This window comes from Strongylocentrotus purpuratus, unplaced genomic scaffold (assembly GCF_000002235.5).
Source record: "Strongylocentrotus purpuratus isolate Spur 01 unplaced genomic scaffold, Spur_5.0 spur5_scaffold_20, whole genome shotgun sequence".
NCBI classification, from domain to species: Eukaryota; Metazoa; Echinodermata; class Echinoidea; order Camarodonta; family Strongylocentrotidae; genus Strongylocentrotus; species Strongylocentrotus purpuratus.
In genome coordinates this window covers 23,730,370-23,743,577 of record NW_022145606.1, presented here as the reverse complement: position 1 = coordinate 23,743,577, position 13,208 = coordinate 23,730,370, and the positions used below count along the sequence as shown (strand labels likewise).

The 13,208-nt window shown below is 35.7% G+C and overlaps 1 protein-coding gene across 1 annotated transcript in view; it reads left to right on the top strand.

Moving 5' to 3' along the window:
- Nucleotides 1–7,996, top strand: part of LOC100892154 (rho GTPase-activating protein 35) — a 130,288-nt gene extending 122,292 nt beyond the window's left edge. The window contains exon 46 of the mRNA XM_030993067.1: nt 7,391–7,996. Within this exon, the coding sequence (XP_030848927.1) occupies nt 7,391–7,565 (175 nt within the window). The 3' untranslated portion in view covers nt 7,566–7,996. The remainder of the gene's footprint in view (nt 1–7,390) is intronic.
- Nucleotides 7,997–13,208: the final 5,212 nt, after the last annotated feature.

The window sequence follows — 13,208 nt, the reverse complement described above, 5'->3', positions numbered from 1 at the left end:
TCAAAATCAAAATCATGGTTTCCTTGATAATTTTGATGATTTGATAGATCCCGTCTAAAGAAGAGAAATCCCTGAATGCATATTTATACTTTCTTTGGTAATTCTGTTCTTACATTCATGCATTATATTACTTGTGAATGTATCATTGCATGATAATGATACAAATACAATTATACAAAAATACAATTCTGGACAAACCGAATTTCAAATAAAATTATTTCGTGTTAACGTGCCTTTATGGTATTAAAAGTGGTGGAAGTACCTTGATCTGCCTGAAAATCACATCAATTAGGGGATTTTAATGAGTATTCAGCCATATCTACCCATTGTTATAGCAATCAAAATGTCAGTATTTCAGAAGGATTTGATAATTGTATTATTTGTATTCATACCTAAAGTAGCAAAGCAATTCAAAAATATAAGGTTACATCCTGAACTTGATCAATAACTTCATAATAAATTCATATTTAAAATTGTTGAACATTGCATGCATGGATCAAGAAATATATAAATTATAGATTTTTTTCTGTTTTTTGTTACTGAGAAAACTAACATCATGGTGTATGAATTAATAACATTTGTTCACAAATAAAGAATACTGCTCGCAGCTTCATAAAAAAGAAAGGATTTACATGTATGCGCCCTAACACTTTTTCTTTTCGCAATGCTATCATGCATGCAGCACCCACTGAAGACAAAAACAAAACAATCCTAGAGACTTTTTATCAACATATCCACTTTAAAATTGTTTTTTTTTTTTTTTTTTTTTTTTTGTACTCCAAAATAGTCCCTCCATATTAATGTCATTGTCTCACCTGTTGTCAAAGTGTTTCATACAATTTGACATGTATGTGTACCGTAAAGAACAGTCCCACCCCCCCCCCCACCCCGCCCACGTGGCTGTTTTTACCGTTTAATTGAGTGGTCTCTTATTACTTTTCCTAATCATGCCATTTTTATTACATTGATCATCTTCCTATAACTGCTGCTTGACAAGTATACATATACATATTTTTTGTTTGTAAACATTATGTTACAGACAATGCATTTTTTTGTAAGAGTAAGCATTTTGATTGGTGCATTTCAGGGATATATTTGTATTCAAGTAATGCTTTTGAAGGTAATTTTTGTGAAGTAAAGTTAAAGCAAGTAATCACAATTTTTTTTTAAATTGGATATCATTCCAAATTTGACAAAGTTTTCCTCTGTTAAATGTATCCTTTTTATGTGTTACATTTTTCAGTTTTTGTAAAAATTAATGTTATTTAAATTGTATTGACTGATCAAATTTTATTTTTGTCAGGAGTTAACTTTGTTAAATATTTCACGGGATGTTAGATAGGAAATCTGATTTATCAGCAGAAAAGCTGTAGCTGCATGAAAATTCTTTTTCGTTCAACTTTATACCTTTCTTTGTTTACGTATTGAAGTTCTAGCATTTATGAATGGCAGATTCCATTATTAAGTGTACAAAAGTGCGCCATGGCATGAAATGCATGCAGTAAATCCCTATCCTAGTTGTTTGCTTATATGTAATTAGCATGTTCGTTTTGTATGTTAGTGAAGACAAATCCTATAGGTGATGTACTGCATCTTGAATATTTGGTTTTAAAGATAATATTATCCATTTCGTTCATAATATTCATACCATGTACACATGAAGGTCTAATATGCCCTACATGGAGCATTTGGTCACAAAATTTAAGCAAATAACAATAAAAGGTATGATGTGATAAGTTGTCAATACACAGCCATCAAATTAAATCTTCTCATCGATAATTTCAAAGAAATATTGAATTCGGAATATCATGCTATGAATAAATAGACAATCTCATAAATTTCCGATACTTTTTTCCGATTTCTTGAGACTTTTGATATGTTGTTTAGGGGAGCTTACTGAAATGCATTGCAGTGCAATAAATTATTTTGCAGTTAGTGGTGGGTTAGCCCCTAAATATCGCTAGATCAAATGGGCTCTGAGTACATGTATGTGATGGATCTAATGGATATTCATAACTATCTTCAATAGTTCGGGAACATTTCCTTCTAATGAATATTCATAACCAGAACCTTCAGACTCTCAAGTAGACTGTGCAGTTGGCATATGAGTTTCTTCTGGGCAGCATTTTACTCTTATAAATTAATGGTATTATTATATGCAAAATAAATGTGCATCTTTCGCGATGGGCGATTATGTTCGTATCAAAATACTGGCAATCTATGGAGCTCCTTAATTTTTATTAAATTATCTGATGTATATATTTATTTTTCCTGATATATATTTGTTAACCATATTTCTCAAAGGAAAATATTTACTTGACATCCCTGGAATTGTTTGTTGTCAACCGGGATTTGTTTATTCAAATTAACATTTATTTTCTTTCATTCAATTTGACAACATATTTGACATCTGTTCAAACAATACAATCTATACATAGGAGCGTAAATTTAATTTACCGGTAAGAACTTGTATAACAAGGAACAAGGCGCTAATCCCAGTTAACATGGCTTATTATTGGGTACGCCCAAATACACAAATACATAATATTTGACTGGTGCTATACTTGTTGGTGGAACAATATAACCTGGATTAATTGAATGTATCTTCCTGATATTTGTTCACTGGTGGCCAGAAAGGAGTTCCACACCCTTCCGGCCTTTAACAAATGATTGCATGCATTGTTCAACAATACTGAACGCCTTTAACTGAAAGACATTACCCACATGTTAAAGATGGTCATGCGTGGGTTTATAGTCGTTCATGAAGTAGGCAAGTTGGTGATCACTACATAACACCGAGCCAATGGCGTGCGTAAAAAGTTGTGTTGCCTTTTATATACCCATGCATGAGCGATTTTAATGTTTGACACATACATTTTTCTGTAGGACCACCTGGCTTTTGGAAGTAAAATTAATGACCATTGATCACTTAGCATGCAATATTATTCTTTGTTCCCTGTTGTTAAATAAGATGACCCTTCAACACACTGACACATGTAAAGAATGGACTATTCCATTATGTGAACATTAGTGACCATAATAATTTTTCAATCCTTATTAATTCTACTAGTAACACATCACAAATGCCTTCAATAATCCACCCCATTATTAAGTCTTATAACCCACATGCTTTAATACACCACCACCATGTGTACTATAATTTGGACTGTTCCATTATGCTCCATAGGATAACTCAGTGCTCGGAGGTGAACCTCATGACCGCCGAAAATCTCTCCATTTGTTGGTGGCCCTCCATGTTGCACCCGCAAAGCAAGTCATTTGACGACCTAGCAAACGAAGCACTCCTGTCGGCAGTCTTCAAGCTGATAGTAGAACACTCAGAGAGTCTCTTTGATTTCATCACGTGAACATGAGCTCACATGCGTTAATCCATTGACCTTTAACCTCTCACGTTCAGTTGATATTATAGTCAGCCTTAATTAACAACTGCAAGAATTAGATATATATGGTGAGGTTTTTCAAGCATCGTATCACTTCTCATCATGAGAGAGTCCGGTGTGGAGTCCCCCAGGGCTCAACACTGGGCCCATAAAGCAGCAGAATATGTGAATCTGTTGCCTTTGCTCTGTATTTGTTTTCACACTGTATCAAATGAAGCACCCATAGTTATATTATGTTATCCTGCACTACTAGAGGAGAATATCTGCTATGTCTTGTGAACGAAAGTACCCCTGGGTTGGTGACCGAGGGGATAACTAATCATCGGTTTCCTAATCATGGAGTTTAGTGCTCTGTGTACGTGGCACAAATGGTGGAAGACTGCACTTCTGATCAGGCTGGAGGACTGCTGCTAGTTTTGTGGAAGGAGAGTTTCAGCAGAGTAACCCAAAGCTTTGAGATGACGAGCGTGCCGGAAATCGTCACTGCGGCTTCAGGGATAGAATGTTTTAATGGTGTCCATGTAAAGGAAGGTTATTCTGAGATATTTGGAGCATTTTGGCCATGTCAACCAGCAGCTGTCAGATGTGGATAGATGCGACGATGCGAACCTGAGCTTCAAGGAAGACAGTATCACCAATGAATAGCAGGGGCTTGATGCAGAGAGCGATTGCGTTCACGGATACAGTGTCACCACCACTAACAGACATGTTATTAAAATATAGTCTTGAGCTTCAGAAACTTATGTTGCGAATAACAATGCATCATCATCATCACCATCATCATCACGTATGCACCCACGGTCACTATCTCATAAGTCGATCTCGAGTGCCGTAGATGAGACATCTACTAACCCTATTGCTACGCCATGTTCACATGCGAGCAATCATCTCTCATAGAGAATATTGATATGTTCAAACTATGTTCAGTAATACTGTAGTACCAGGGGCCTGTATCATAAAATCTGTCACTCATAGTGACTTAAGATGATTTCATATAAGCTGCTGAAATCAGTGTTCTTGTTCGGCCAATGGCAAATTCATTATAGCATTGTGGTAGTTTTTATTATTAATAGGTAGTTTGGTTAAAATTCGGACCCGATATCCTTAGTGATGTAAGTTACTCTCTGTGTTAAGATGGTTTCTTTCAAAACACCTTTCATGAACAATCGCAAGATGAACTTTATGTTGTCGGGATGGTGGTGCTAAATTCAAATTAACTCTTCTCTTTGAAAGAAGGTTTAGAGATTGAAGGTGTCCAAGGCCTATGGTTTATAAAGGAATTGTATTGATGTATATATGATTAAACAATGGTAACAGTTCATATAAGTTCTTGCTTAGAGCATCTGTTTATTGTAATTTAGCAAACAATGTATTTGTTGACTCTTCAATGCAATTACGTAGTGTTGTGAATTAATTTGAGAATATATGAGCTCAAGCCTTACAAAGATTTCAAAGGCAGTTTTTTTCTGTTTCAGTTATTATGAAGATGATATGCCTGTTCATTGAATGATCAACAGGTTTGGGGGTTAAAGAAACCAGCATTGGATCTTGCTTCAGAAGCATATGACGTTCTATACATTCCCAGTTGTGTAGATATTGGTTTTAAGGTGAACAAAATCTATACTAATGTTCATCTCAAAGGTATTTCTTTTTATTAAAAGTCATGGTTATGACTTTGTTTATTCTTTTCAAGAATAGTATAGGTCCCATGAAAGATCCTTGTGGCACACCAACATTGCCTATGAAGTAAAGCTTAAAATACTGCATTCAAATTATCATTCGGTCAAATAGACTATACATGTATCAAGCATGACTTGCTTTAATTGCTTGTCTGAGGGCTTTTCCCCTCTGTCTCTACCACATTCTACTATTTTAAAAATATATTTGTTTAGAACCTGATTTTCTTAAAATTTATACAGTGCTGATGTATTTTCCATTTCCAAGTTGCTTATTTGGAATTAGAATATTTCAGACTGGTTTCGTCTCTGAAAATTTCAATGGAATTTATATTATTTGAAATAGATTACTTAGGAATGCTTATTGGTTTTTATTCCGTGATTTCTAGGAATTGAAGTTTCATCTTTTCCCACCAATTTCATTTTTGTTTGCATTCCTTAATGTATTTTCAACAATCATTTTGTTTAGAGTGGAAGGTATTGTTTAATATATCTCTAGTAGATCAATGTTAGGGTTGGCAATTACTTTTTTGGAAACTAGATTTCATTCTCAAGGTGTATTAGACATCACTGCTTCTCATGGCATACTCATACTCCATTTCATACCAGACGGTAGGCATTCATTAATATCATCATAAGCAAACCTTTCTTCTGCTTTCCTTCTGTCATTACAGTACCAATCTGTTTCAATCTCGACCATTAGCAATACACACCCCCAGTAATAGAATGGAATCAACCAACATAGCTTTCCTCCTTTATAACGTGGCAATTCCATTTTAGAAATGGGGTGAACGATGATGCACCTACCTGTAAGGTCATATGTACCTACCTGTAAGGTCATATGTACAGTTTTAAACAATATAATTCAGCCCTAACACTCACAAGTCTTTATTTCTTCACATTTCATGTCTCATAAAATGGAAGCACCCACGTACTTGATTATCCTCACTATTAGATGAAGATCTATTGAATAATGATCATTTATGCATTCAGTGAAATCATTGTATATTGTGTCTTTTCTCTCCATTTTTATGTTTAACTGTACAATATTTTACCCCATTTATCCAGTATGGTCTTTGTAGATGGGCTTTCTTCATAATGTTCTCTCTTGTAAGAACAAACATCAGCTCATCATTTAGGGTCAAAGGAAGAAAAATAAAAAAAAATCTGGCTTAATCTGTCGTTCTTCTATCATATTTGTATTGGGAACCTAGGGCTTATGCTAATGCTCTTATTTATTTTATCTGCAAACTTTCTGAATATCTGTACATGTATATTGGTAGAAAATTTGTTGTATCATTGCTTTAGCTTTTGAAGGGTAATATTGGAAAAGCTGACAAAAGAGATTTCATAACATTTAGTAATGTCCGAAGATATTACTAGGCCAATGGAGTGAGTGGCTTTGGTACTTTGGCCTAGGGATTTCATCCGTGCTCGGAGTCATCCATTATTCATAAGGGGGGTTACAGGCTATCATTAGGGAACACACAAAAAATTTGGGCATCATCATCACCCTCGTGTGGCCGTCCCTTGCTAACCTCGGTCATTCCATTTTCTCTAAGGGGGTTTTATGGCATCAACATGGAACCAAAAATAGAGTTGATAATAAAAATAAAAACAAAATAATTCACTATTACATAGACACATGTATACTCTCATGCGCTTTGGTGACAAAACTTGCAGTGCTACAAATTGGTCTTTAACAAATCTTTGCAGACGGTGACAGATAGGGCTTCTCTCATAACAAGTGGGAAATTTTTCAAAAACTTTGGTGCGGCGCAACTAAACAAATTCAATCTCCAAGAGTTAACTTTGTTTTAGTATCTGATGAATTTGTAGGAGCCTGTGAACTTTGTTTATTACATGAATATGGATGCAATTTCAAAGAGAATTCAATTCAATGGGCTTAATCATTCAAAGCTTTGTATGGAAGCTAAGTATCTAAAATCAGGGATGCCAGTTGTCAGGCAATAATCTGAAGTCATGCCCTGGCGAGTTATTTTCAGACCATAGTTTAGGCTTTTTTTAGTACAAAAATGCTCATTCTAGGTGATTTTCAGGCCCTCTGATCAATTCTAACTGGCATCCCTATTAAATGCAATTCTGCTTTCTTTTTGAGACGCAACCTGGCATGCATGGCAGCCCCATGCTCTTAAACTAGGATCGTTCCATTATTCCCATAAGGTGATTGGTCATCATCAGGCTTGAAGAAAAATTAAAGTATATTAAATGCAATTCTGCTTTCTTTTTGAGACGCAGCCTGGCATGGCAGCCCCATGCTCTTAAACTTGGATCGTTCCATTATTCCTCTAGGGTGACGGGTCATCAACAGGAGAACAAAATGAAGGCCGAGAACCTTGCTATATGCTGGTGTCCGTCCCTCCTGCAGGTCCCCCCGGAGGACTTTCATACCAAGTGGGAAATACTGATCCGCATCCTCCAGCTCATAATGGAGAATGAGGAGAGTCTCGCTGGTATCACCGATTGATACCGCCACCAGGTTTTCAGTAAACTCTTTTAGGGCTGGTATCACCGATCGATACCGCCACCAGGTTTTCAGTAAACATTTTTAGGGCCGGTTTCACCGATTGATACTGCCACCAGGTTTTCGTTAAAGGGCCACTCTAACCAAAACTGACTAAAAAAATGAAAAAAAGACATGTAGAATAATTTTTGATGGAGATTCTGAACATGACAATGATTTTTCTTAGAATTCGTCAATGCTTCTGGAATCTAGCTTTAAAGGCACTATACAACCTTAACAAACTGTAGATATGTCACATGCATACAGCAACATGAACCCACAAACAGTAAACATCAATGAATTAGTAATATTTCTCTTTTTGTTTCCTTTTATTTTAATATCAAGTACAATGTATTTCTCTAAAAACAAGAGCCTGTTACAAAAAATTAAAGGAACACTTGACGAAAGACATTATCACATGCCTAGACCTCACAGAACAGCTCTATATCTTCAATATCCAGCCAAATCACCAACACCGGTTGGTGCCGGTCCTGACGTGGATAGTTAAACTGTACTATGAGTTTCTCTTTTCAATCTTGTCGGGAACTGTCCAGTGGGTTGCTCGATCCTGGCAACTCTTTCGATCTTTTGTATCAGTAGCTTGTAGTATTGCACTTTCATGTCAAAAATTCAGTTTTCCAAACATTTCAAAGAAAATTATTTAGCAAGCCAGTGATTAAAATGTTTAAAAGGAAACATAGAGGGCTGATGTCTAGTTACTGCACAGTGAGGATAATCGCGGGCCGTGAATTGTAAAATTGAAAGAACTGAAATATACTACTCGCAACAAAACTATTACTGTAGAAAGTTCCATAAAGGTCAGGTCAACTATTTTTGCTCGGTTGGCAAATGCTTCAGTGTCTACTTCATCAAAGTATGGAGTAAAGGTTGTAATTGGGATTAGGTTTAGGTTAAGGCTGAGGGTTAGGTTAAATGATAGACTTGGTCAAGGGTTGGTGATAGGACATTGGTTAGTGTGGTACATAAAGAGTAATTATCGTACGAACGTGTGTCGTACATCCCGTAATCTCATGCTAATGTGGATCGTTCCATTATTCCTGATATAGGGTTACAGGTCACATTCAACCGGTAGTCTCATGCTAATTTGGATCGTTCCATTATTCCTGATATAGGGTCACAGGTCATAGTGAAGGAAACAAAATGAATGCGGAGAACCTCATGATATGTTGGTGTCCCTCCCTCTTGCAACTATCGCTGGAAGACCTGCGCACCAAGCTGATGAGTCATACCCGCATCCTCGCGCTCATGGTAGAGAATGAGGAAAGTATAGCTGGTATTGTTGATCTATAACAAGTTACAAGCTACTGTTATAAGCTACTGTTATAAGCTACTGAAATCATGGCATCTGATTGGCTGAGAGCAAATTTGTCAAGTTGATGAATCGTACCCGCATCCTTGCCCTCATGGTAGAGAATGAGGAAAGTATCGCTGGTATTGTTGATTGATACCGCCACCTGGGCCCTGTTTCATGAAACTTGTCATCGGTGACAAATGACAGTTTTTGTTATAAGCTACTGAAATCCTTGCCTCTGATTGGTTATCATCAGATTTGTCACTTATTTTTTGTTTTGTCATTGAAAAAAGGGTTTGTGACACGGGGCCCCTGGGGGGCTTTTCACAAAGCTCGTCATCGAAGACAAATGACAGTTTTTTGTTATAAGCTACCGAAATCCTTGCTTCTGATTGGTTATCATCAGATTTTTCACTGATTTTTGTCTTTTGTCATTGAAAAAGGTTTTGTGAAAAGCCTCCCAGGTCTCTCTTAGTTTCCCCTCCTTCTCGATAGCACATTAGGAGAGCATTTCCAATATCGATGCTCGATACGTTTGCAGGTTCAGTCTTTAAAAGATAAAGTTTAGTTCTGCTCTTACGTTAAATGCATTGCAAAATAAACTGTGTGGAGGTGATGTGAAAAGGTTGATCATGTAGTAGATATTAAAGTGTTGTTGTACACTGTGAAGTAAGGAATTATCAGACAGATAAGAAATTGGCCCAGTCTTGCTGAAAATTACTAATAGAAGAGGGTTTTGGTCTACTAAGACACCATTTTTTTCACCAAGTTCGGCCAAGTAAACATAGAATGAGATTGAAAAAAGAAGAACAACATAAATAATATTTTGATTAAAATTGGGCCTTGGCCACATATTTTCACCCACTGGCAATCCAGTGACTAAAAGGATTTCTTAGCGGGGCACATGGAGAGTGGATAGCTATGCTCACAGGGCTGTGACTCCCACACTTGAGAGAACTGAAATATACTGTTTCCAAGCAGACTCTTACTATTACTATTAAGTTTCATCAAGGTTGGATCAATGCAGAAATGTATGAGGGAAATATAACATAACTTTGTTATTCATTTTGGACGAAACATTAAAGTTATAGAATTGATATGAGTACCATTCACAATGTGCTAAATAAAAGAGATAAATATAAAACTAATTCAACCACCCTTAAATGTACTTATGATGCAAAGTGTGTACCGGTAGCCGAAAAAATGACTTTAGATTTGAATACAACTTTTGTCATGCAGTGCATGCTACTCAATAAGAAATAGAATTGAAGTTGGATTTAATTAAAATAGGGACTGTTACCAGCCAAATAAAACAGATATTTATAGATGCCTTACTTTGATTAAGCTACCAACATGTTTAAGTGATAAGGATTGAATAATATTCTTTTGTTGTCAGTGGAATTTAGTTAAAATCGGTGAGTTGAAACAGTCGCCTGTTGTATTCATTTCAAGGGTAGAAAATTGTTGCTTGTTATGTTACAATTTTAAACCGGTGTACCTTATGCAAGGTCATGTACATGTAACCAGTAGAGAAACGAAGTGCTAAGGTCATAATAACTTGTCGTCCAGGTCACTGGTTCCAAACAACACAGCCTGTGCATGAGGTTCATCGCAAAACACTTCAAGCAACAGACTGGAGCAGGGCAAATCGGTGTTCGGTACTTGACCCTGTTTCATAAAACTTGATATCAATAACAAGTTACAAGCTACTGTTATAAGCTACTGAAATCCTTGCTTCTGATTGGTTGTCAACAGATTTGTCACTGATATTTGTAATTTGTCATTGAAAAAAGGCTTTGTGAAACGGGTCCCTGGTGTGTTCACCATGCGATTGTTCAGCACAAAATTGTTTGGAACCATCAACCTTGATAGATCGGTCAGCATGACGTCACACTCCGATACTCTACATGCATCAAAACCTTATGCTTAGCTATTCATATAGATACAATGCTGCCAATTAGAAATATATGAAAATTTCAATTAGTTTGATGTTGCATTTAAAGAGAAAACAGATTCTAAACAATTTTATTCACCACACTATGTGGATGTAGAGATTAAAGATGTGACAACATATTTTGCCCTTGTTAAAAGCTCATTGTAGCGCATTTAAAGCGTGCAAGACCGACATCGGATGCAAAGTCCATCAGTCTTGAAGTGAGGAATGTAGAATGGTCTATTTACAGCATAAAGTGGTACTGTCGTTTTCAAAGTTATGCATTCAGCAAAGCACAGTCCAGAGGTGATCGTTGGGTTAAGTTTTATACTGCAGCACCAAAGACAGTGAGACAGTGTGCAAACTCTTTGCTGTATTCTACTTATTCAGATAAACCGTATCCTTGGTCTAAGAACTTAGACCTGGAACTGACTTCCTTTGTTGGACCTGAATTTTTAAGAACTGCTTAAACCCAGTATCAGAGTTCAATTGTCGGAGAATACAGACACCTGGGGGTGTTTCACAAAGATCCTAAGTTGGAGTCGGACTCAACAATTAGGGAAAGCCGTTAGCATCTTTGAAATTAATTTTTAAAAGTTATTTTAAAGATTCAAATCATTCTTATTTTCTATTATCAAGTAGATTTCATGTTCTTGATGTGGAATTTATGAAAAGTCTAAAATACTTCAATCTTTTGCTTTTGAATATACTTAAGGCTACAAATGGCTCCACATAATGTTTAAGTCCAACTTAAAGTTAAGTTTGACTTAAGATCTTTGTGAAACACCCCCCTGGGACCACAGAAATTACAGTGTCATATCAGGGTTTTAAAACTAGCGAATGTAAATAATTGCGACCACAGTTCTTTATTGTTAGAATGAGAGCTTTATTTAGCACAGTGCTTTTTGAATTTCATTTTGTTTTGAATGAACTGAGTTGGCATTCAGAAAACCGTAAAAAGAAAGTCGAAAAAAGGACTTGTACCAATATTGTACGTATTCTATGCCATTGTACTTAAACACGACATGGTTTCAGTGCACACAAGGTTCTTTCAAGAAATGAGAAATTGTATTTCAAAGCAAAAGATTTTACAAGTCTTACTTCAGGTTTGTAAGCCAAGCAAACATGTATTATGTTTTCCAATTAAAAATATATGATTATATTTTCTTTCTGTTGATATTTTTGCTTTTGTGTGGAGATATATTTCAATGAATTGCCTTGCTTTCATCAAGTTTGTCTTTTCTTTAGCAAGCTAGCATGTTAATGTTTTCAATACTCATATTTTTAGGACAATACATGCCAAAACTTTCATGAAATATCTCTTTCATCCTAATAGCACTAGACTGATAGTAGACTGGGGGAAGAAAAATGGTTTTGAGCCGGCTTCGAATCCGGTTTGAGCCGGTTTGGCAGAATGACTGTTGTGTTAGATTCTTGTCACAATCAGATATTTAGTGGAAGTAAGAATGTAAATTGACCTTCCAAAATATTTTCAAAACATAACCATTTTAGAGGGTTACTCTTTAAGTCTTATTAAGTTGAAGATAGAAATCTGTAAGCTGTTCTGTTATGACTTCTCAACGAGTGGAACTGATTAGATGCAGGGGGAGAGGAAGTTTGTTTCACTTATTTTAGTCTTTTAAACAAAAATTAGTAGTGGTAATTATTGATTATTGATAGATATTTCTAGACTTTGCTTTCTTTCTGAAATACTTGTTTTAAGAAATCACCTGAAGTGACTGTGGGGAGAAGCTCCACTCCAGTTTTCTTTGAATTTTTCCTCCTATTTAAAACAAACTGAGATCTTATATTAATTGATATTCCTAAATCTTTCCTGAATGTTTCTTTCTCTGTCATAAAATCCTTTGAAAGGCAATATTGTTGTCCTTCGTTATGTATTTGTCTTGGGAGTTCTTTTAAAGCAGCAACTTCTTTCTTAAAAAGAAATTACCATATATATGTTGAAAGTCATTTAAGGAGTCTGTAGCTGGTGTTGAATGCAGGCCTTCATTGCAAATCTTTCACAATGATATTTCATTTATTTGCTTTCATACTCTGTGAGCACTACAGAAAATGGTGTGTTCTGTTGTATGAATGGATTTTGATTTTAACCACTTTTTTGATACAATTCTTTTAGGGACAAGCGACATGTAGCTATTTAAAACCCCATGTTTTAGGTATATATGTTCAAAATTGTGCTTATATAGTAAAATGTAAATTTGTGTCATAATCTATTGCATAGTATGTTAGGGCTTGAGGTGTTTTGTTTCTTGTATGTTTTGGTAATGGTTATGGAGAATTTTGTTACCCAATATCGCAGCAAAAAAGTTCAAAAGGTCAAACATTCAAAATCTGTTTTTTT